The sequence below is a fragment of the Aptenodytes patagonicus genome, chromosome 7, assembly GCF_965638725.1.
Source record: "Aptenodytes patagonicus chromosome 7, bAptPat1.pri.cur, whole genome shotgun sequence".
In the NCBI taxonomy this organism is placed as follows: domain Eukaryota; kingdom Metazoa; phylum Chordata; class Aves; order Sphenisciformes; family Spheniscidae; genus Aptenodytes; species Aptenodytes patagonicus.
Window position 1 is genome coordinate 23,231,316 of NC_134955.1, and position 25,919 is coordinate 23,257,234.

Consider the following 25,919-nt stretch of genomic DNA (forward strand, 5'->3'; position numbering starts at 1 on the left):
GTGCTACTTTTCTTTATTGGAAACTGTTCAGAGGATTTTAGGAAATAAATGAAACAGAATTGGAGGAATCAAAGAAGCAGCAAAAAATGGGAAAAGGAAGAAAGCTGGTATACCACAGACTAAATCCTGGACTGTTTCTTGTGTGGCCCTTTCCAGAGACATTGACCACAGTTGCCTCCGCTGCTCCTGGGGAAATGTTCATTTTTCTTATGCATGCATCAAAAGTTTTTCTGCTTTTTGCTATATCTTCCCCTGTCTATCTTCATTCCAGTATTCTTCACTCTTCACTGTGCTGTTTAACACAGCAACTGTTGAAAGAGCCAAAATCCAAGATTGCCTATTTTGCAAACAAATTCCTGATTTTACTGCTAGCTCAAAAGCAGTTTGTAATATATGGTGTGCATAGATGGTATCTTGCTGTGGCAGTATTTGCTGGAAAGAATTGGTCGCCAGTGCCTTGCAGAAAGATTGCACAGCCACACTATGCACCCTGCATTAACGTCCTGTCGGGGGGGGGGGGGGGGGGGGGGGCACTACATACTACTGTGTTCCTCTACAATGGAGAAACATCATTGCTCTTGGCTAGGGCTTCTGGTACAATGACTAATTGAAATAGATAAGGTGAGACTAAACTCCTGTGAAAAGAATGAGCCTCTCACATCAATATAATCCCTGCCGTGTATCTTCCGAACAGCATGTTTCCCATTGACAAAATGCAAATGCCGTTTATTTTTCTGTTATTGATTTGCTTACAGAAAGCAGCAGAAATCTAATCCATGCATCAGATACTGAGTCACTTTATCTTCTGTATAAATTTTTATTATTACTGTATAAAGGACATCAAAGAGCTCAGTTTGAGTAGGAGAAAATCACGCTTTAGGTAGGTGGTTATAAAAGCTGTTATTTTTCACTTGAAGTGATTCTTTTCTAGGTCTCTGGTAGTGATTATGGGAAATTCCCAACTTCAAATAAATAACCAGTTGTTGTGTACATTTGTCATTCCTGAGCCCCATCTTCTGCCCCCACTTAACTCTCTTTGAGGCTTGCCTAGTGGAGGACATGTGACCGCAGCTATGGGAAAAGAGCAAATGCACACTGTCTTTTATAAAAGAAACCTCTCAAGTCTAAAGTAATGGCAAAATCTCTTCAAATAGACCTAGGGCATGACATCTGAAGAGGCTTGTGTCCTGTGATGTCTTACTGTTGAATTAGACTAGTGATCTCCAAAATATTGTGAGTGGTGTGAGGTCCTGGATGGTCTAAAGGGTGTTGCTGTGGCTGCACCATGGCTTGTCATGCTTTCAGTATAGGGTGGATGAAAATTGGCTGATTATAACCCAACCTGGTGATCCTCTGAAATCAAGGCTCTAGTTTGGCTTGTTATGTTTTTGAACATTTTTTGTTAAAATTGTTTTTTCTAAAGGTGTGTATGTCCATTTCTGCATTATCACTGCAGCTGGAGAGGAATGAGTTGCCTTTCCCCTTGAAGATTCAGGGATGTTCTATGTTCACTTTGCACCATGTTTTGTCACCCAAGTCACGTGGTCTTCATGTATGCCCTCTTTTCAGTCTAACTCTTATCTCTTTGTTGGTTTTGCATTCCTATTTGAAGAGGTTATCATCTATTTCCAGGTAATGCTTCTGTTTAGGAATAGTACCCTGTCTTCACTGGCCGTGTGCTGTCACTTAGTACAGTCACTCTCCTCTTCTTAAACTGTTGCCTTTCCTTGACTCTGATTGTCTTCTGCTAATTCTTCTCCTAACTTTAACTGTTGCTTCAATGTATTGTTTGGAAAAACATTCTTGTTCCTCTTCCAGATTTTTTTAAGAGCCTCAGGAGAAGGGTTTCTGGTCTCCTTGTTTTCTGTTCTTAGGGCAAGACTTCAAAGCAGGAGCTGAGTTGCCTTCCCAGGGTAGGGAAGTCTGCAGTTCTGTCTCTCTCTGTCTAGATTAAAATCATGGTTATCTGTCATCAATCTCCTCAACACTTGGAAATTAGCTCAGTGTTGTTGAGTGAGAGGTTATGAGTTTTTGTTGGTTTTTTTTTCCTTTATTGTTAAGGACATTGTTGATGTTTTGTTTTGTTACTCTGGCCTTTCTTGGACTTGGCCCCTCTGTGGAGCCTCACATCCCAGCTGTGTCTTGCAGGTTCTTTCCGAGGTGTGGCCTTTTCATGTAGTTGCACAGCCCGAGTTCTCCCCTTGTTACCAATACTGCAGCTTACTTTCCCCTCCTGATGTGCTGTACTGACATGCAGTCAGATCCTAAATGCATAAATTACTCTCCTGATATCATCAGGAGGATATCATTATCATAACTTCATCTTGTTTTGCTTTCTCCACCATGCTTACACAGTGAGTTTGCTTTCAGAGCCCTGCATGTTCTGTCTCTAACACCTATCAAATGCTAATTCACCAGTAAGATATCAGTGTGGGATACTATCCTTCACCACCAAATGCTTGCTGGGACACAGCATGGCATGCCTGGTTCTGACACGCAGCTTTCCTTACTGGGGAAGACTTTGATATGCAGCTGCCAAGACAATTATTGCTCTTGAAAACTTTCCTTCGCTGCTTAAAGAAGGAATTGTGGCATAGGTGTTAAGGACAAGCAACTCTATTAGACTAAGTGATGTCTGTTGGAGTTGAAAACGGCAGGAGTGTTTTGGTTTTAGGTTATCTGGTTTAGCCTGAGAAAGGGCTACAGTCCTCGTCTTGCTCTTAATCTAGGGGTGCGTTTCCACAGCAGCATAAGGTGTTTGCGCTGTCCCTCCTTCCAGGGTATGCATGTTCCTCTCCCTCTCTTCTGTGATGGCAGATGCTCTTGAAACTTGGTGGTGTGTTGATTCAGACAGCACTGAGAACTAAAGGCTTTTAGGTTAACTTTTTTAAAGCTTGCTGCCCACCTGTGGTGGAGTTTATTCAACTGGATAATAAGAGGGAAGACAGGAATTTATAGCTGGGGTTGGAGAAAGATGGGGTTATTAGCTCTGATTTAAATCAGTGTAAACTGTTGAGGAGATGTGCCTTTAGCTCATCACAGCTATGTACAAAAAGCAGCTGTGGTTAGTTTGATGTGGTGCTTCTGCCACTGACCAATAATATCATTCTGTACTGTCATCTTATGTATTTGGACTGTAAGGTCTCTGGAGTTGCAGAGGTTTTTTTGTTTGTTTTTTTTTCCTCACTGGTTGAAACCTTCTGCCTACCAGGTAACGATTTCTGTTTATAGGTTTTTTCTGTAATGTGTAGCTCTTGCTTAAACTGCACTCATTTGCAGAGGTTGATTCTGTGTGTGATCTGTGTGGTGGGACAGAAGACTGCAGAAATACTAAATATTATTATGAGTGCTGAGTGACTAACCATTGGAGAAGGGGCAAGATGATACCTCCTTAGCATCCTGCTGAGGGATGAGATTGGCCTTCTTCTTAGTTACCACTTTTCCCTTCCTCTCCTCCCCTTCCAGGTTTTTGTATTACTGCATATTTAGGCATTGTTTTTGTATGCTGGGATGTAGAGAAGGATAGTGTGTCCAGTATCAGCTACCAACTCCAAAGGACTTCAGTGCTTTTTATGCCTATAAGTTACGGCATACTTCAACCACTGCCATAGTGAAATGTTCCTAGAGCAACTGACATTATAGAAATTTTGGTTTTTTGCAAAGAATTAACACTGACATTTACAGCCTCACAGTTAACTGCTGCCACTCCTTGTGATTACTTATCATTGGAGCACCCTTTAAGTCATCGTTGTATGGCACAACAGAACAGCTTGAAGTAGCACTTGCATTTGGGGAAATAAACTAATAGTGAATTCAGCTGTTTTCTCCAGACAGAACAACTGTGGGATTTTTCTTACATTGGGTGTAAGACCTAAACGAATCTGCCCAGCTAGTAAGGCTGAACATCCCCGAGTTTGCACAGCTAACCATCATCTCTGAAGGCTCCTAAGTACAGCTAATTCAATACATGTTTTTAAGCAAGAAAATGTGGTTAGCAGCCTTTTATGACCTCTTGCATCTGCATAGTGCAAAAAAAGTCCTTGCAGAAACAAGTCTCAAAGAACAATTAAAAAACTTTGATATTTGAAAGTAAATGGTCAGATTCTGTGATTGGGAAACTTAATTGTGCTAGGTAGTTTTTTATTGACATGGAGTATTGTGTGAGGAAATTTAAACCTAGCCCCTTCTGATTGTTAGAAAAACAAACCAAAAAACCCCCCAAAGTGCTCATTGTTAAATGGAATTTCTGTTCATCACTTCTTTTTTTGTAGGCTATTCCTTTAAATTTGATTAATTTTGGACATAGAATTCACTTTTGTTCTGGAACTGCAGCTTGCTAGGTATTGGTTGGACAAATATTTCTTTACCAGCTTATCTCAAATGCGTGTCCCTGAACCGAACTGACGGGATCTCTAACTGTTCTGCAGCCATGCTGCAAAATCCCAAATATAACTCCAGTTCAAATTTTGTTGTTCTTTGTTCCTTTTTTTTGCCCTTCCTATCATTTAATTGAATGATACATTCTTCTTTAATCTTGGCTTTCACTTGTACAAGATTTACTGTCTAGTTCTGCCATTTGTCCTTACCGGTTTACACAAGCTTATGATTTATACTGGGTGATGCTGTCGGAAGTATCCTGTTGCCAAGGAAAACGTTAGACAAAGAGGGCTGTGTTTGCTGAGAGAACAAGTAGCTAAAACCTGGGCATAACAGCAGAAAGTAACTATATGCAGATCTGCGTGTAGCAGTTTGGTTTCATCTCACATGAATATTTAAAGGCCGGATTTATGGTTGACTGATTAGGCCCTGCATTGCGAGAGCATTTTAAAATTTCATGTTCTATTGTGTTTTGCAGACAGAATGTAATTCTCAGGAGCTTGTGAAATAAAGGCAAATTTGTATTGAATCTCTAGGAAAGATCCTCGAATAAACTAAAACTTAGTAGTAGTATTCCTCCCACCTTCAGGGTGTTAATCTGTCGATATGAGACTGTTTCTGTTCTTTTCTCTCTGTCAATAGGCCATTCAAGATTAGTGCTCAGACTTCCTCCTATTGAAGAAAGAAGATAAGATTCAGCTTGGAAATCCATCTCTAGGTGGATGTTGGCCATGAGTACATTTCTCTTACCCCTATCTTATCAGCAGAGTAAGCAGTGAGATGAGACTGGTGGAGGAAGAGTTTCAGCATTAAGAGTTGTTGTAGACAGAGGAATGTAAACATCTCCCTGGCTGTGACTGGTATCATTTAACTTTCCAGTCAACTCCCCCTGCCTGCCCTGATAAAAGATGGATTTGGTTCCTGCGGTCGGTCAGACCAGCAGCCAGAGCTGATGTTGCAACCTGCCACAGTCTTGTTTCTTTAGGAAGTATTTCAGATATCTCTGTTCTAGGTAAGCTGATGTTTAAAAGCTGTGAAAATCAAGTGGTTTTTATCTTCCAAAATGATGGCAGGTAGTAATTTCAGCATGGGGTCTACAAATCCAAGATGTTCTGCAATCATGCATGGGGGGGAGTTTGATATAAGGATTTGATATTGATGGTAGTTTGGGATGTGAGAAACAAGACTGAGATTACTTACTCTCTATTTACTCTCTTTACGTCCATGCCCTGTTGAGAATAATTTAGGCTGTGTTTTCAGGGTGAGTAATACCAAATGACCAGATAGTGCAGGCCTGATGCAGACAGCATATCTGTTCAGTTTGGTGAGATGCAGCAGTGTTGTTTGTGGGAGGACAGATGATACTCTATTGATCATAAAGTTTACCAAGGCAAAGTTAGGCCTCCTTCCCTCTTTTAAAAATCCAAGCTTTTAAGGCATAACTGGCAGACTAATCTGAGGTTCTTCACTGTGTTAGGTACTTGTACTTTTATTCATCTGACACTATTATGGTATAACTTGATTTACTGTCTCTTCAAAGCATGGTCTGAATCTGTCCAAGAGGAGGATAATATACCTAACTGTATCATAAGGGTGCTGCAGAGAAATCTTTCCTCAAAGGTAGAGAGGCTGAGCAAACCAAGATAAAATACTCTTTTCTGAGATGCTAAAAACAATTATCTTTACAGACACCTACAGAGGACAGTAGTTTGTAATGTGATCTGTGAGGTGACTTAGTGTTGCCCTTTGTTGTAGGGTAGCCGGTGTATAGTGATGAATGTATTACATAGTTCATGAAGAAGTTGGATTCTTTTCTATATACACAGGTTCTGTCTCTTATTAAGAAGTGTGTTGAAAGTTACTGAGTATGGAGGGTATAAAATCAATAGGATTCGCTTTGCTTTTAGCATGTTTGAATATAGAAATTACATCTTTAGTTTTTTGTTCGTTCTTGCTGTTTTTGCTGCTGCCCCTGTCGAGATTCTCAGTTGCATTTTTTGATGTGTATTTATATAGCTTATCTTTTTGCCACCAGTACTTTCATGTTCTTCCATCAAATTAAAGCTTGAAATTAAATTTAAAAAGTGTGCATTTGTAGCCAGGAAACATCTGGAAAAGGATTATACATCAGACACTAACCTGGTTGCAAGCAAAGCAAAGTTTCATGCAACAGTGTCTCTCTTGGGAAACAGCACTGTGATACTCTATAAGGGTCTAAGCCAAACTGTTGGCACTAGTTGGGACAGGAGAGCCAGGGCTGTTTCAGAAACGGGCAGGTCTGTCACACAGCCTGTGAAGATGACTATTGTTTTCTGATGCTGAAGCTGAACTTCCAAATAATCTGTCTGAATGTGGGACTGTGCCTTCAGAAGCAGTGCCTTCTACTAAGAAGTGGAAAGGCAAGTGGTTCTGTTAACGTGCTGTTGCTTGGAGTAGAGCTGATAAATTGCTGGGAGTGATTTCAAGGGAGGAATGCCACTGCCCTGTGACTCAAAGCGCTGTATTAAAGGAGGTACCTTCTGAAGACTGCAAGCCACAAGTCAGTGGTCATCACTGACTGCTGTTTGAAAGCCTTAATGGTCTATAAATAACTGTGCTCACTGCCGTACCAAAATCCGAAACATGAGCTTCTCCTGGTGCAGCAGAAACTAAAAGAATCCCCCAAAGTCTGCTGGTCTTACCTTTCCACTTTTCTTTGCTGACTACGCACGTTACTTCAAAAAATTGCTAGACAAGTCTACAGGATCTTCAACCGTGCAGCAATCCCTTCTGTTTCTCTCCTCATTCTGCTTACCAAGATGTACTAACATATACCTGGCTTTAAGCTGCCCCGAAGTTAAAGTGATTAAGAACCTGACTGTGGAGCTGACGTGGAGACAGTAACTCCTCAGCTTTCCTCTGTCAGAGAGTAGGTTCCCTCTGGACTTGGTGTTTCCGGGGGTCAGCGTGGTGGTGGGGGCTGCTTGCTTTTGTTCAGCTGCGCTGCTGTGGAATATCTTTTTGTGACAGTGTCTTCTGCTCTTTTGGAAGATCAGAAAGATAGTAATAACCTGTGGGTAAGATGAAATGATGAGAAGAGAGTCACTCTTCAATAACCTGAAGATGACAATTGGCAGAATATGTTCTTTGTATTTCAGATTTTTATTCTGGACTGTGTTAACTTTCTGTTTAAGTGCCCGGAGATAATAGCTAAGTTCTTCTGAGAGTATGAGGAACACATAATTAGGGAAAATGTTTCCATTCCAGAGGATGTTAATTATTTGAGGGTTCTGTGTAAGTGCATGCTCTTAATTCATTGCACAGTAATGGTTTTCATAGTTTGCTTAAAATCACTGGGGGGGGGGAGAGGAACTGGAGAGGAGTCTGGGATAAACAAAACAATCCTAAATTTGGAGTATTGATCTTGCTCTAGGGGTTGGGTGGGTGAGTCAGTCTGAGTTGGTCTTCCGCTGTAAGTTATCTTGGGGGATTAAGGGCAAGCAGGATGGGGAAACTGTTCAGTAAAGATAACCATTTACTCATGTGGCCATTATAGTCAAAAGAAAGAAATTGGGGGTCATGTACTGACCTCTTTTGCCATGAGTATCCAGGAGTCTCCACTAACCAAAATTAGGGAGAAAGGTAGCCACGTGATGACTCCATTGCCTTGTGAAGGATCATAAATGTTATTCACCAGGGGATAAAAAGGGCTCAATTCCATCGTTCCTTTGTTCTTGTGTGGAACAGCATATGTGCTTCTTGCAGTTAAATGCTTAAATTCATAAGTGAATGAATCTGACTCAGTCTCGCTGCTGTCACAGTTCAAGCATGATCTCTGTATTTTCCAGGCAGAATGTCAGCTTGGCCTGGTCATCAGGAGACTGGAGTAGTGTGATGGGACACATGAGCTTATTATCTCCTCCTTCATCCCTACCCCCCATTTGATTTCTCTTAGGTACAGCTGTTTGATACAAACACTCCTGTTTGACTCCTGTTGGCAAGTAATTACAAGTATATTGCTAAAGCAGAGACTGGGATCATGAAGTCTAAATTCTGTCCCAAGATCTGTTGTAGGTCTTCTGTGCTATTGTGCATAAATCCTTTAGTCTTTTCTTTTTGTGAAGACAAAAATAATATTGTCCTCAGGGTGGTGTTATAGCAACACATCCCTCAAAGGTATTAAGAATAAGATATATTTACCTCTGCCGCTTCTGTAAGGAAGCGATCTGGTTGGGTACCTTTAGTCTGGATAAGAACAGTGTATAATCTCTATTTGACCTTCTTGCTGGAGAATGCTTCTCTTTCAAGGTGCACCCAGTTCAGTAATCTAAACATGTATTTCTTCCTTCTCTCATCCTCCTCCTTTTTCTGTTTAAACTTGTACTAGTTTGGAGCTGTGTTCAGTCTCTACTGTTAATGGCCCATAGCCTGTTTCTCTTCCACCATGCTAACTGTGCTGAGAGCCCGTAGACCTAGGAGATGTATGTATTTTTGGTGTGTACTCAAGCAGCTGCACTGGAGACAAGCAAATGTAGGGGCTCTAGTGAAATGCCCAGTCCCCCAAATATAGAATCCAGCCACGAAGGCTGTAGGATTAAAGTAAGCCTGTTCACCTCGGCTCACTTCCTGCACATGGTGTTGCAAGGAAAAGGCAAATGGCTGTTTATTAGGGAATGATTTAAAAGATTATATCTAGTTCAGGCACTTGCATGGCTACGTGCTGAAATGCAGCCACCTATTATAGGGAATGTGTCAATTGCTTAAACTAACACTGTAGGATATTTAGAAAAATATTCTATTCTATGCATATTGTATTATTTATGGCAGAGATCATGATGTGTTAATTGCTCTCCAGTTCAATAAAGGCAGCTTTTGCTGTGAGTAATTAATGGGTGAAGGATGGGCATCTGATAGTAGCCTGCATTCCCTGCCACTGTAGTTTTTCTATCTAAATTGAAAGAAGCTATCCTTTTTAGTGCTCTAAAAAGGGTTTTCCCATTGACTTTGACTTACCTCAGTAATATCTAGTGTTTAACTGGGAGTAACCATAGGAGTTTCTATTCTTTTGGCTAGGCCTGATCCATTTTAAATCTTGAAAATGCTAGATATCAAATATATCGCATCTCATGGATCATTGTTGGAAAACTGAAGGAGGGGAAGTCAAACAGTGAGCAGTTCCTTGAATAATCACTAATTTACCTCCTGCTTCAGTGAAGAAACATTTTTGAGCACTTGTATTGCAGTGGGGCTGTCAATCTGCCTTTACAAATAACCCTCATAACTTCTAATGTTGCATAAGCAATGTAATCATCTGGCAGTTTAAATGAGTATAGGGGAGGATAGGGATTAAAGCTGTTCAAGGGGATTTAAGTTGTCAGATAATCACTGGCAGGTGTCCTTTACTTGTGACAGGTGGCTTAGGTGTTGTCAGAGGCTTCATGGCAGAGCAAGAGAGAGCTTGTCTTATTCTTTGCTTCCCAAAGGCAGCCTGAATGTGCACTGGGATGCTTTTCTTCTGTTCTGGCAAGGCACCTTTGCAGTACTGCATAGGAAAGCAAATCAAGCTGAAGACTGGCATTTATGGGGATTTATGAGGTACATTTATGAACGTGCAGCTACGAACAACTTTTTGGGTGATATCAAAGGTGTTTATTTAAGAGATGGAAAGTAAACTTAGTCCTCACGTCCTCACTAGTGTACTTTCCTTACGTGTTTGGTGCTGTTAATGGGCAATCTTTTTATGCTCTACATACTTGAATTCAGTATGGGACCTTTTAAAAACTAGTGCCCTGTTTTCATTTTAACAATGGATAAAGCGTAGTAAAGAGGTTGAGTAAGTTTGTTGCCACAGACTCTTTGGGTGGCTGCAGGAGTCCTGACTTTAATGTTCTCTCATAAGCACAAAGCCTTCTGTTTCAGTGCAGTGAGTGTTAAGCCAAGTCTACCTTAATTCCACTGGTGTTACCTTGCTGACAACGTACTTCTATTGCCAGTGAAGTTTATGCATGCATATGTTAAACTGAAGTTTATAGGCAAAGCATAATTTTTGGAGTTTCTTCATGCTCAGCTTTTGAATTCCTCTTCTGGGTGCATCATCTGCATTAGTAGATACCTGTAAAGTAGATGTGGAGTGAGTCAGACGCTTCATGTCAACATAAAGAAGTATGATAAGATACATCTGTCCTTAGCGGCTAAATTTACAGAAGCAACTGGACCTAAGTGTAAGAATTTGTAAATAGTTTTGCAGTCTCTGAGGAATCAAATCTTGTAATATCCTACCAGGCACTTAGCACCACTTATTTGCTATCTTTTAAGATGATGGAGGAAGATCAAAAAGTGTTTGTTCAAGTCTGCGATTATCTCTCACTTTTCTTTAGTTGTGATGTGTTTTGCTGGTGAGCAAATATTGGCAGGTATTGAAAGTATGTCTTTTTGATGCCATCTTGCTGCAAATTCCAGCTACTGACTTGTTCTAGTTTCTCTCCTTTTGTTTTCACAACATAGATTTCAGTAGAGTGAGAACAAATTTCTGATGTGCTGAAATCAAACCTGGTGTGGATTTATACCCGGCAAGGGGATAAGCAGAAAGAATGAATTCATTCAAGTATGGGGCATACTGTGTCTATTGTGTGATAGGAAAGTATCATGAGTATCCCTTCAGCCTCACAGCTACATACCAGCCTGGATCAAAATAATTCTCTTCATGTTTGAAAAACTTTAAGCAGCGATCCATTGAAAATACCCTGTGAAGATCCCAGGATTCCCACAAAAGACACGCCAAAGGTTTGGCAATGAAGAGTTCATGCTTCATCCTTGGTGATAGATCCTCTTTGCAAAGAGGCTGAAGTTACTGGCGTTGTTCATGAGGGTGCTGAACACACAAGTGTCTTGTATTTCTTCCTCAAAACTTCCTTGGCCAGGGTTACTGCCTACTTTTACTGATTACACTTTCTGATACAGAGGCAGCAGTGTTATCAGTAGTGGTCTGTTCTGTAATGTGCACAGTTCTCTGGAGTGCTTTTAGGTTAAGGGGTTTTTGTGAAAGATATCCTTGACTTGCTTTCATAATACGGTGTGAAGTGCTCAGTATGACTTGTCCTTTTATTTATTTTTCACTGATTCTTTTTCAGTGAGTATTAAATATTTAGATGGTAATGTTTTTGGAAGTGGCTGCTAAAACAGATTGACTTTCCTTACTCTGTCCCCTTCAAAGTGAAACATGAGTCCCTTTTTTTTATTCAGCCCAGATGGTATGCTTCTTAAAGTGAGCAACGTATTGCAGTGACAATGGACTACTTCTTTCCCCTTCTTCCCTTTCTCCTTAACTGAACACATCCGTGTAGCTCATATTTGGGTTGAATTCAAAATTAGTCAAAGAGACTGCAGGGTAAATATGTCAACTATTGGAAAGCCAGCTCTGCCAGATTGAAGGAATTTGCCCCTGCCAGCAGGTGGTATGGCAAGTTGGCTGCACAAAACCTGACATCTGTATGGACCTTGTTAGAAAAATGGACAAGATGATCTAGTTTGGTCCTTTCCATGTCTGTCTTGTGCATGTCTGTAATACTGCTCCTCCTCATGTGCGTGCACAGAGCCCCGAGTCATGCAGTGGGCTGTGCGCTGAGTGCACAGGAACATTGCATTCCTGAGGGTTGGGAGGTGATGACCACACTGAGGATTTCTTTGGGGGTTTTTACATCCGGTAGAGGAGACTTGCAAGGTGAAGGGAGCAGAAGGAGCAATACGATTTAAAATAGTTCCACATGTACAATTGTTTTGACAGTTCTTTATCCACCAATGGGTTTTTTGAAGATGGAGTAATGCACGTAAGAAGTTTCTAGATGCGTTGACTATGACTCTCAAATTGCTGTCTGTAACCTGCAACTCTCTTCTAGCAGCTAATGAAGGTCATGTTTTAAGAGAAATAGCTGTTGCTTTGAAATTGGATTGAGTCAGAGTTCCGTGTTCCCATTTCGCAGCAAAGCTTGCATAGGGCTGTCAGCAAGTAACTTGATCTGCCAGCATCTTTTGTTTCCTGTTTGGTGAAAAGGTTAGTAATATATCCTTGCTTTAGAAGAACATTGAGGATAAATTTATTGTATGACAAAGGAAATCCTATAAACAAACAACTTACTGGGTAACAAATAAAATTTGATATCTGTTCCTGAAATGTTTCTTCAGTTTAGTAGGGTAGAAGCATAGCATTTATTTGAAGGAGTTGTTAAAAGTAACAGGGACTCAATAGCTTTTTTGGGGGGTTGTTTCTTGGTTTGTGTTTTTTGCTTTTTGCAACTCTAAAAATTTCTTAAATGATTTGGCTTGTCTAAATTTTTTCATTAAAGAAGTGTGGAGATCATGGCTAAAGCTTTTCAGGCAAGATAACAGCAGTAGATTTGACAGGAGCTGAACTTTGATTATTCTGCACAGGAGGTGTTACAGTGCTTGAAATGCATCCAGTTACCATGTTTTCTCAGGAACACCGTGATGCTTAGGGAGGAGAAGACAGTTCTGTAGTTAGGGCAGGTAGCTGTGAGACCTCGTGTTAGTTCTTAGCCAGCAACTTGCCTGAGTCTAGAAGAGGTCTCACTTCAGTGTTGATGGCAGGATTTTTCATTTTGAATAGGTGCAGCTTCCATGTGGAAGTAGAGCAGGTTGGATGAGAGATGTAGGTATGAGGTTAGACAAGAAGGTATCACAGAGCAACAGAGAGAGTTGCCATGAGAATGGCACCTTCTTGATGTTGCTGCCTAAATGTTCTGCCTAGGTGCTTAGGTTCTGAGAGAGCAAAAGCCTCAGTAATTCCTAGTTCTCTTGTCAAGCTTGAAATAACTCCGTTTTACATCAGAGATTTATTCTTGGCCAGGACATTTCAGTTTTGTAATATTTAAGAACTCATAAATTCTCTCTAATAAAAGTTATGATAACTACCAGGAAAGTCTTCCAGTGGTACCATACTGACCTGAAAGCTGTTTTTTGGGGGGGAGTGTGGAGAAAGGAGTTAGGTTCTGCTGTTGAAGCTCTTGGATGCTTTATAACAAACTTGAGAATATGGCATATTGGCTGTGCCTTTACATTGCAAAGAATACTCAGATATCTCATCTCTTTCATATCCTCATCTGGTGACGGCATGCTGTAGTTTTGTAATACTGTGGTAGGTTTTCTCCAGTTGCAGGCAGAGGTGTTATTAGAGCACTGGGAGTTGTTTGCTAATAGGAGGTCGTGTAATGCTGACAGTTTCACCCTCTGTAGCTGTTTGAGAGTGGTGATTTTGTTTTGATGATTACTTACCAGGTACAGGTCAATGATAAGATTGATCTGAATGTGTTCAATCACTGGTATAAGGAAAAGAAAACAGAACAGAAACAACAACAAAAAACCTCCCTTGCTGGTTGAACATAGAACTGCAGAACTTTGTTAACAGTGATGCTGCAAGGCTGCGCTAGCTCAGGGGTGGTTATTGACAGCACCGTATGTTCAGTGTTTCATGGCAGGACTAGCCAAGGACAAACCATTCACATTGCTGATGTAGATTTAGGGACTCAGGCATGAGGTAGAGTTGGGTACAGCGTTTCCCTGGGAGCTGCTGGGAGCAGTGAAGGCCCTGCCTGAGTGGGTTGGAGCTGAGCTTCTTCCAGTGTGCTCTAGGTTGTAGCCTTTTCCCATTGCAGCATAGAGAGCAAGCCCATTCTTTCTTGATGACAAGAGCAGTGGTGCAGGGAATGAAACTGAGGTTTGAATGAAACTGCTAAAAGCAAAAAGGCATCAAATTGCCAACTGCATAGCCTGGGCTTGGTTTTTGCTGACTGTCACTTTCTTTCTTTAAGGTGCTACAGCAGGAGAGTTACAGGTGGCTCTGGGTGTGTGGCCAGTGGCTGATGGCCCCTTCTGCCTCAGAAGATCTTATTTCCACCTTTTTCTGAGCTACCTTGTCTTTTAACAGCTCAGGACAAATTTCCATTAAGGTATCTGCTCTGTCCTGGCGGATTCTTAAAACGTTCCCAGGAGAGTCAGCCGTTTGCAAGAAATAACATTTGAGAGGAAATACATTGTTTGGGGCGGACATAGGCGTAAAAAACTACGACCCTGAAGCATTCCTATCATGTGTCTTTTGAAACAGTGATGTAAACCTTAGCAGTTTTACCTGTGTCAGGGATGGAGCATTTTGCTATGTTGCAGGGGAGGAAGGGAACCATCTGTGTTTGGCTGATTCAGGGGTTTTTGGAAAGCCTCGTGCTTAGAGGCTTGTCGTTTTGGCAGCTGAGTTCTCCGAAGATGCCTGTACAGCGCAGGTTCCTCCCTGGGACTGCAGGAATGAGCTAGGAAAGGGTCTTCCCTGAAACTGCTGGTCCTGGCAGCTGTGATCTCTGTGCTCTGTGCAGCATCAAAGAGTGAGGCACTTGCTGTGCTGTGTTTATAGTGCTTCTCCTTGCCCCTGGAGCTCAGGCCTTCCCTGGGAGAAGAAGTTGGACTCCAACAGGAGCAGAAAGCAAGCTGGTGTAGGGTGGGCAATGGAGGGAACTGACTGCAGCTCTGCCACTCCCCCAGGGTTCCAAAAATCATGCAATTATCCTCAAAATAGGTAGATGATAGGTAAATGATTAAGCTGTGTGTCAGCTTAATTTGTTCTTCCTGGTTTTGAACCATGAAGATATGCAGGCAGGTGGGGGGGGCATATTTTTGTGACACCTCCACCCTTACATGGGAAGGCTGTGTTTCTGGTTTTTGCCTGGTCAAGTGCACATTGCCTGGGACTAGTCTGGAACATGACAGAGGAAGACAAGGGGAAGGATATTCTTTCTCTCATCTTCTGCCTTGTCTTGCTGCTTCCCCCCAGCTCGACAACATGACGTGCCATTTTGGTGCTTATTAAAACCATTGTGTGTCATTATCTTCCTTCACAGAAGCTTGTGTTTCTGTGATATCTGCATTCCAAAAACAATGCACAAAGTGGGAAACACAGTAGATTAAAATGACTGACTAGAGCTATGTTTAACCTTGAAGGCAAATCTCTAGGTTTCCCTCTCGCACTGTTCTCTTGATCTCCAGTATCCTGCTACTAAACCCCCTCCACTTGGCAGACTCTTAGTGTGCCAACTGCCTCACTAGCCTGTGGACAGATGTATGCCAGGGGACTATATTAACACCAAGAAGCTCAATTCTAACTTTGATCAACAGCACTATGTTTAAAACTTAATTGAAAACCTCGTATGAATTAGTCAATGTGTTACCTAGTTCCTAGGCCTCGGGTAACAACAACAACAAAATATTCTGCAAGCTAAGTACTAATCTGATAAAAGCATGGAAATATGGAGCTGAGTTCTTGTAGCCTTGTCTGTTTTACTTGTGTTTAGACTGACCCTGTGAAGGAGAGATTTTTTTTTTAATGAACTTTGCTTTGACCTGAGGATGCATAGAAGGCTGCAAGTATGTTCCTAGCAAGAAAATAGCAATAAAGAAGTCTGTAAAATGGGGAGTGTGAATGGAGAACAGGTAAAATGATAATTTAGGAAAAAGAAAGTGCTACCAAGTATCGTACTCAGGATACTGATAGGATAATGACAAAACAACCAGGGTCAAGATCCATTTGTCTCATCTTCATTCAACCACTGATAAACAGCTTGCTCAGTGACTGCTTTTGCTGCCTTTTTTAAAATGCCCTGCAAACTCTCCTCTTTTTTGTTTGTCGCAGAGAGCCAACTGTTGCCTGGGAATAACTTCACAAATGAATGCAACATTCCTGGAAACTTCATGTGCAGTAACGGGCGCTGTATCCCAGGGGCCTGGCAGTGTGATGGGCTGCCGGACTGCTTTGATGACAGTGATGAGAAGGAATGCCGTAAGTGACCATTGCCATGACCTTAACATGCTTAATATCACAAGGCTTGGCTAGGCAGTGTTACCGGTGTGTTCTGTAGTGTATATTAGGTAAGTAACAAAGCTACTGCCAATTTCTTTAATTTAGCTATTGTTAGAAAAAATGTACAGCCTTTCTTATTATTTCAGGTCTTTAATGTTCTTTAAATTGTCCAATTTTAATACAGCACTTAGTAGCAGGAACCTAAACCCTTATTCACAGATTGATAAATTGAGACAGACTTGACTTACGATTCTTCCAGTGGAAGAGTGATACTCTGTGATTTTTAGGGATCCTGTGTATGCTGCTTCAGCACAATGGCCTAGTGCTATAAGTTGACCTCCACTACCATCAAGACTAGTTCCTTTCCTTTCAGAATTGTTGACTGTATCCTGTTATTCTTGTTCTCTCCTGTCAAAATGTAATTCTTAACCCTTTGAAACTTAATACTAACTTTCTGGAAAACAGACCAAATGAATTGGCTAATAAAGTTTACATCTTTTAATCCTCCCTATAGAACTCCCAGTTTGAGAGAGCTAAAAAAAGTCTGATCCGGTTCTCCTCTGTGATTTCATCTTTTTCTTAGCATTAATTAAGCTTTAGTTAATGTTATTCAGCCATTAGTTAGCATGAAACTTTCTAGCCTACGTGTTTTACCCAGACAGCAAGATTACGCTGCAGCATAACACTATATAACAACTATAACTCCAGTTGGGAGTGAAAAAACCCTCAAATTTCATGTGATTCTAGAGCGAGTGAGAAATTTCTGCGAAGTTACTGCTTTTCATGTAACAAATGTTGCTCCTTTACATATATACTTTATAGAGGTTTTCATTAAACCGAATTATAAGAAGCTTACCTTTCCCAGGACACTTCCAAGACATCATTAGCTTCGCTTATGGAGCAGAAGGAAGAAAGAATAGCTTCTTCCAAATTAACTGACTAGAAATACCATGTTTTGTTAAATGATCTTGCTTTTTTAACTTGTTGCCTCTTCTTTAACCCCAGTTATCCATCCCTTTTAAAATAAGGGGGCTTTAATAACTGTGCTGTATAAATATCCATACGTAGTTCTGCTTTAAGCCAGTGAGCTTTTCTTCCTTTCTAAGGCATTAAAAGTATCTGTATAAAATACCTGATGCTTTGCAGTCTTTATAAAGCATCAGGCTTGTGTTGCAACATTGAAGACAGGTTAATTTTTTCTTACTTAGATTTTTAACATCTTAGGAAAGGATGGACCTGTTGTAAGGATTGATGATTGTCATGCATGTCTGTTTAAACCTTAGCAGAATTTATATTAGTGGGAGCTTTGGCAAGAAGAAACAATGTCCAAAGTTCAACCCGTACCTTTCAGTGAGATGTTCCTGATGACAAGAGCTGTGTGACTCTCAGGTTCCTCACTACCTGGCTCCTGAATATGCTGCTAGCATGACTTTTGGTGTGCTGTTTCTACTTCTTAAAAGAATCTGAATGATGGCACTTCTCTGTATTTACAGGATACAAACCAGGAGGTTTTCTGTCTCTTAAGAATGTTGTTGTCCTCTGCCTTGCATGAATTTTGTTTCACTTGGTACAATTAGAAAATCTTAATGAAGATTTTTATTAACCTTAATGAAGATTTTTCTTAATGAAGGCAGGGCCGGGTATTTACCCATGAATCAGTAACAGGAAAATACGCTTTGTGACTCTGTTAAAAATTTCCTTACCAAAATCAGTTGGATCTAGTGAATTGCAGACAGTAATGAACATAGTAACTGACAATAAAATATAAATAGCTGCAAAATGACAGTTCATAAAAGTTGTTCTTGTCATGACAGACTCAAATAAACCTCACTGATCTAGGTTATGCTGCAGCTATGAATTTAAGTTTCTGCAGAATTGTCCTCTGGGTTTTTTATTTAAATACTTCCAGCCCACTTGATTTGTTAACAGTTTTCTGGATGAGCATCCTTTTGATCCTGCCCAAATTAATGGAGATAATTAGACTGTTCTTTCCTCTTCCCATACATCTATCTGCTATCTGATCACTTTCATAAATGTAAAATTAGCATGGAAAGGAGACAACAGGGAGAGCAAGGGATTCATATCCTGTGCTGGCCTGCTGTTAACAGGTCAGATAAGCCAAAACAGAATGGAGATAGTGCTCATTTGGATCTCCAAACAAAAAATTAATATTCATGCAAACAAGGTTCTGTAATGCATCCAGAGAGCTTCAAGCTGCCTGTTCTGCATCTCTATCCTCTCCATTTTAGTAGGCAGCTTTTAACTGTGTGTATGCTGCCATGAGAAGCATGTCTAATGAACCAGCCACTGTGTGTGTGGGATGCTGAATATGCCTGTGTAGCTACAGTCTGTGCACCATGGCAGAGACATGGGGTGTGAGAGGAATCGCTGGGAGAAAGAATTACAGCATTAGTAAGGAGGCTGGGAAAGTTTTGCATTGTTAGTTGTTGGCTTATGACTGCATTGAGGAAGTTGGCTTAGTGTCTCAAGGATGGATGATCCTTCTAACCCAGGAAACATCCCCTTTTGAATTCTGCTAAGCACCTAGCCTTGTTAATAGCTTCGGGGGGACAATTCAGTCATTATGTATGTGAGTATATACATACAGTGTGTGTAGCTAAAAAGGTTTGGTTTGCTCTTTTCTCTTTTGATGAATTTTGAAAATGGTCCCATTCTTACGGTGTACTGTTATAGTGTTACCAACTAGTCTTTTACATCAGAAAGTAATAAAAATTTGGATGGGCCTATACAGCCCGTATCTGCTGTTAGAGGAGTTCCTAGTTCAGAGTTAAGGCATTAAAGGCAGCCCTAGCATCTTGTCTGAGAAGGGCAAAGGAAGAAGAAAAATCACTTGTCTCTTTTCCACCTCCAGCTTGTGTCAATCTGTAAAGATAGGCTCCCAGATTACTTTAGGCTGGAAAGAACTCTGGAGGTCATTTGGTCCAGCTGCCTGCTCAGAGCAGGACTAACTTGGATCAGGGTTGCTCAGGGCCTTGTCTGGTCAAATTTTGCACATTTCCAAGGATGGAGAGTCCACAGCCCCACTGGGCACCTGTTCCAGGGTTTGAATATGCCTACTGGGAAAATTTTTTTCCTAGTACACGATCAGTTTCCAGTGATGAGATAGCAGCTGAACCAAACAATTTTTAAAGATGTGCAGTGTGATTAACATTCAGATCCTCTGGCCTTAGTGAGTGGGAGAGGGGAATGTAGGAGCCCAGGAATTGTTCTTCTTGACTGCAGAAACAGCAGCTGAAAAGTAAGAACAGTTGACATTCAAAAATGTGTAAGTGTGAGCATCACATCTGGTTGTGTCATTGTACCAGCGTGTGTTGTGTTACTTGTGTCAGGCAACTCTGGGGAGGACAGCCATGCTTGAAAGTGTCATACTAGCATCGCAGGGGTTGGAGCATGTGTGTGTATAGATATAGGCATAAAACTTTTTTCTTTAATCACTTTAGGCTAGGCTTTGTTGCCTTACTCCTATCAGAATAGGGCTCTACTTAATAAAACTTACCTTGCAGCAAAATTGGAGTCCTTTGTTTCCTGCTGTGGTGTTGCTTTGCATTAGCTGAGCTGCTGATAGTGAAGACAAAGCCATAGGAGTTGCATTAGCAGCATGAGATGGCTGAGTTCCCAGTGTGTTACTACTCTGAGCCGTGCTTTAAGCTGCTTTGTCTGTGATTCCTCATCGACTAACTAGTTCACATGGAAAGGCTTTAACCTTGCTTTAAAGTGTTTTTGTGTGAATAGGGGTTTGGTTACAGGATTCACTTGGTACTGTGGACTGGTATTTCTGTGAAGACAAGTATGCTGTGTTTTGGCTTGCCCACTGAGGAAGTTTCATGCACATGTGTGTGGTTATGTGCAAAGTATTTCTCTCTCTTTTGGATTGCCTTACAGTTGAACGTGGATGTCCAGCAGTATTTATCAATTCTGTTGCTGTAGCATTTCATCCTGTCTGTCCCCTTCAAACAGCAAAACTTAAACTCTTGGTCTGGTTCTCATTTTCTGTGGCCAGTGAGTGAAAAGTGCTAGTCTGGGTGTGAGGAGGAAATAAGATGCAAAGCAGAATTACCTGCACCTTGTCCATTCATGTCTTATCTGTTCCCTCTCTTCCGTTTGTCCCTTTTCTGTCCCTGGCTTTGCAGGACCATCTCTGTTAACCATGTCACTTTGCTTGTGGGCTTTTTCTTCATCTCCCACACTTGCCAGAATCCATACCATCTGTCATCTTCCTTGCTTCCTCTGTGCCCTGACCTGTGATCAGTTTAACGCTTCCTGTGCCAGCTGTCTGTATGCTGTTTAGTGCACAGAACACTTCTTGTACTCTTGCCTTCTGTCACGGCGATGTGATGACAGAAAAAATTTTACCCGGTTTTATTTGGGGAGGAGGGTTGAGAAAAGGCGTAAGAGGGATGGAATAAGCTGAGACAGTGACTTCTCATTGTCGTAAATAAGAACTGCTTCTCCTTGAAGCAGAGTATCTCTTTGGCTTTTCCTTCAAGCCACTAATTGAGCTTGAAAAAGAATTAATTGACCATAGCAGTGTAAATGTTTTGTGAGTATTTACAGTTCTCTATAGTTTGAGTAATCTGCTATCATCAGTGCATCTCCCAAAATGGAGAACCCTTTTGTAGTTCATTCCCCTGGCTCTGCTGGTTCTCATCTGTTGGATTGCTCATCAGCCTGTGTAGTCCAGTATCTGTCATGAAGGTTTCCTTTAAATGTTAGTGGGCTTTTAACTACTACTACTGCTTCTTAGCTGTGTGGATGATTTATAATGGAAGCTGAGGTTCCTCTTGACAAATGCAGAATCTTTACCAACAGGACTTTCCTGTGGAGCTTATAGGTGTTGATTGTGCAGCTCCTAAATCCTGCTCTGGTTGCATACTAGGCATATATATACCTGAGGTTAGTGCTTGCACTAGTCAAGGTGGGAGCTGCATGCTGTCAGCCACTCTTTCTCTGTCCGTTACCAGATACGGAAGATCCAAAATGGCACAAAATAGAGAACCTGAATGGAAAGAGCCTAGAAATGTGTGCTTGCATGTTTCAAAACATTTTGAGGTAAATGGATTATCTTTAGTGCTGACCTTATACCTGCCTGCTGTCATATTCCTTTGGGGCCAAGACCTGCATCCTGCTGTTGGAAGGATTCTCTCCTTGAGATTTAAGAGTACACTACTTTTCTTAGTTAAGCTTATAATTTACTCTGTCATCTTTGTTTCCCGTTTCTTTGCTCTTTGTACATCTTTGTATTAGATTATTACAGAAAGAACAATGTGAACACTGAAAATGGCTTTTGTCAGTTAATGAGCAATAGCTAGTGGAGAGATGGCATGTTGCTGCCTTTGTTGCTAACGAGCAGCAGATGGTACAGATTCAGAGCATGGCACATCATCTGTGCTAAGTGCCTGGCATGACAGCAGCCAGAATTAGAGATATACCAAATACCCAGAAGTCTAGATTTTCTTTCATTGCTCCTCTGAGAGCCATTTCTTACATGCCAAGTTTGTGTGTTCAGCTATGAGCAAATAGTGGCACACAGTGAATACAGTGACTAGCTGAGTTAATCCAAGGGCTAAAGAGCGTAGGCTGTGGGCTAGAAAAAAATCCTACGCAAGGATAGCTTGGGGCGGTGTGTTCTTGTGTTAGGAACTTCTCTCTCACATGTTTCTGTTTCCAGTTGCCACTGTTGCTCATTTGACACAAACATAAAGGTAAAGCAGGTTTTTGAGTCAATGGTAAAGGCTGTGTGATTGGAGTGTGTAGATGTCTGAGCAGCAGGGCATCATCCATGCTTGTAAGAATGTGCTGACACACACTTCTGCACTGGCTAGCAAGAGCTGGCCTCTGTAGGAACATCTGGAACTGCGGTAGTAAAAAGCTCATTTCATCACCAGCAATCCATCACCATCAGACCTTGTTCCGATTGTCCTTCAGACAGAGTCTTTATGAGCAAGTCTTCTCCATGGGGGAGAATGTCTTCATTAAATGAAGTGCTTCATGAAAATGGTCAATTTTAACTAGCATTCCCCAGGCAGGTGTTGAAGCCACCTGCCAAGCAGGCTTCTGCTAAAGGCCAGCTTTGTCTCTTGCCTGAGACACGTGCTTGCAGGGGACCCCTTGCAGTCAGAACTGAAGGGTTTCTAATGTCTGCAGTCCTGGGTTGCACTCAGCATGATGTGGTGAGCCAAGCTTTTCTGGAGTCCCACACCAGCAGGCTAACTCTCATAGCCCTGAACACTGTGACTTGTATTTGGGCAATCTGAGAAACCAGTTTAATCCGGGTGTCTAGCAGATCTGGTAAGAGCCTTTCTGTTTCTGTATCAGGGAATTGAAGCCCTTGGAACCCATACTGAAGCCAGGGTCCTGGTGACAAATACCCTAGGAACTCCTAGATCTGGTAGGCTGCATGCTGTAGTGCAAAGATGAAGGCCTGAGAAAAGTTAAATTTTCTTATGTTCAATTCCTTAAAGTGTTTTGGGGGGCTTTTATTAATGTGTGCTGGGAGTGTTTTTGGATCTGTGGTTTTTTTATGGTTGTAACCATGCTTCTGTTGTTGTTTTTGCAAGCATTTTTAACTGTCTTTGGCAGGTTAGTAGAACAATAGTTGAGATAGTGCTGCAATTATTTGTTCACTGCTGATACATTGGCATATTAATCCTTGATTTCATCTTCTCATACGTGTCTCTTAACCATGTTCTTGGTTTTACCCTGTAGAGTTTAAACTGTGTTTATATATAATAAAAATGCCCTATTTTTTCACATTCCGTTCTGTGTCTATCTTTTCAATGTTGGGTATACTTTCAGTTCAGTGTAATCTATCTAAATGCACACAGCGTTTTGTAGTCTCAGAAGACTTTATAAATCTTCTGGTGTCATCAGGAAGGTGGAGTGAGGGGGTGGGAGATGTGGCACAACTCAGCTTGCATCATTCAAAATGTATCTGCACACTTGCTCATACTCTTCGCTGACCCTGCGCTGGTGGGGAATGAGGCTGGATTAGCAATATATATTGTAGTTTGAAAGTATAGCCCATGATAACCATTTTTAGGTTTCCCCAAGGTTTCCTGTACCTTACTGTTTCATCTCCAATTTAGAAACTACCTACCAGAGAAATGTTTACTGCTCCCTCTGGTGTTCACTTGCAACAGGTTATACTGCTCAACATGTTCAGGAATGGAGAGTCTGCAGGAAAGTGTTTGTAACAAACAGTTACACACAGTCGTGGATGAGATATAGTCTTTTCACAAGAATGCTAAATGAAACCCACACTCTGCAATTAGTAGTCTGGGTTTCCTAGATTATGTGAAGAATCTTTTCCTGTGCTCTAAAACCTTTCAGTTGGGAAACTGAAACAGAACAAAGGCAGATTGGTTAGGTTTTCATCTTCAGACTGGTACTTCAGGTGCATTTTGACTGACTTAATTACATCCAGTTTCTACAAAAGAGGTAGTTTTTGAAGAACTGTATGTATTAAAAGCTTCACAGCATCAGAGGGGTGGAAATTATTTAAAAAAGAAAAAAGCCTACTGAAACCGAAGTCATGGCTGAGGAAGTTGCTCTGTCATTGGAGAAGCTCTTGAGTGCAAGAACTACACTGCCCGGAGCAGCCTGCAGTAGGAAGGAGGACGATCGAGTGGGGACTGCACTAGCTTCAAACCCATGTCATGCCTGGAAGCCTCAGATGAGGACTGTCAGACTGCCTTGTCCTCCTGCCCTCTTTGATGTGGGGTAGATTTTGGAAAGCGGCCTTTAGGTTTGTTGCTGTTCACCGCTTTAAAAAAAAAAAAAAATCATAGTTTGCCCTCGATCAGGAGTGTGCTTTGAGTCTGCTCTACAGGAAGATCACAAGCTGGAATTATATTAAGGCATATTATGTATGCATGCTTTTCCCTTTGTAAGTCCCAAAATTAAAATGGAGGCACAGAAAAAATTTACTAATAAATGGTCATTACTATCAACCCAAATCTTTCTGGTGACAGTCTGAATTTAGATGTTTGTCCTCGCCTTACCTTATGCTTTGCTGTGAGAGCAGCCAAATTCATGACTTCCACACTGCGAAGAATAAGTAACCAGATCTAGCAGCCACTTTAAAAGGCAGAGATAAAAGGTCTTGTAGAGACAATGAGTTCTGCAATCCTATAAGCTATTTAATGACTGCTTATTATGATAATACAATTACTACAGCTGAAAATATTTTGCTTGGGTTTAGCCACTCAGCAGAGTCAGTCTAATGAATGGCTTTCATGTACAGGAACAAAGGGCACAAAATAACTCCGGCTGCTATCCTTTTAAATACTAGGCTTTAGGCTCAACAAGCAGAGCTCACTGCAATGAAGAATGAGATGCAGCGTTTTGTTAATAAGAAATGTCTGCCCAATTCAGAAGTTAACATTAGTGACCTCTAAGGATTGTCTAAACCAGCTGAGATCTCCTAGAAATACAGCGGTGGGACAAGACCCTGGGTAGGACTGATCCTACCCATCTGTAAAGAATACTGACTTTGAATTTTTTAATGTATCAGTGGCCCCAAAAAATGATTCTTAAAGCATCAGTTAAAGCCTGGTGTTAACTAAGGCTAATGCTATAGAAGATGAGGGGCAGGGTGATATTTTCAAGAGACGCATTCAGATTCCTAGGATTAAGATCCAGCATTGCATACCTGCAACAATTTTTTGGACTGCCCCATCATGTGTACAGGTGAAGTCATCTCATCTTCTGCATCTGTTGCTGCTAGCCAGGTGTGCTTTTAGTTTTGAGAAGTTTCCAGTGCTGGTTTCTGATAAGTTTGGATTCTGTCTTGCTAGCTAACAGCTTATAGTAGCGTGAGCTAAGTAGCTGTGAAGAGTGTGTTTTATCAAGGCTCACCACATTTTGGAAAAGATAAATAAGCAAGTAATGAATACTTGCAAGTAAGTGATTTAGCAACCTGTCACTTAAAAAAACCAAACAAAACTCTACCATCAAAATCACTTTGTCATGTTTGAGGATTTTATCTTATTCTAACACCATCCAAAAGTATTAGAGCTGAGCTTGTACTCTTTGGTTCATCAAATCTATATCTGCTACTTTGGGAAGAGTGGAGTGGCTGTGACATGGCTTATGGTACTCACCAGAGGCTTAGGTGGCTGTGAACTTTGGTCATTGTCTGTGTGCAGTTTTGAGGATGGTGACAAGCCTCTGCTGCAAATGGCTGTGTCCAAAGACAGCTGAATGGTTGATAAAAATAACCAAGCTGGCCATCAAATACCGACTGATTTAATGTGCTCTGTGATCATGAAGGATCATGAAGGAGGAAGGTACAGGCACAAGGAACAAGATAAAAGCACAGAGATAAATATAAAAGCAGTACGTTAAAATAACTGGTATAATTACAGCAACTTGAATACTTTAAAACTCTGCATTCCTGCTAAAATCAATATGAAATGGTGGAAGTGTGGGGCTTGTGGGTTTTTCTTGAAAGTATGATCTGGGAGTTTAACTCTCCCTATAAACAGGACTAACAGTATACCTTTGTGGTGCCCTACCTTACAGTGCATGTCCATCTAGTGCATTTTAAATGTCTGTGGAGAAAGCACAAGTCTGTAAGAAAACCTGTAAGTAGGTTTTTTTTTTTTTTATTGACTACTTATGGCAGGGGGAGTTAATATATGGAAGAAGAAAATCTAACAGCAGGACCAGAACTAAGGAAAAGAGA

The 25,919-nt window shown here is 41.1% G+C and overlaps 1 protein-coding gene across 4 annotated transcripts in view; it reads left to right on the plus strand.

The window, feature by feature from the left end:
- Nucleotides 1-25,919, plus strand: part of LDLRAD3 (low density lipoprotein receptor class A domain containing 3) — a 115,133-nt gene that overhangs the window by 21,620 nt on the left and 67,594 nt on the right. For all 4 annotated transcript variants that reach the window (XM_076344369.1, XM_076344370.1, XM_076344371.1 and 1 more), the window contains exon 2: nt 16,046-16,192. In XM_076344369.1, the coding sequence (XP_076200484.1) occupies nt 16,046-16,192 (147 nt within the window). The remainder of the gene's footprint in view (nt 1-16,045; nt 16,193-25,919) is intronic.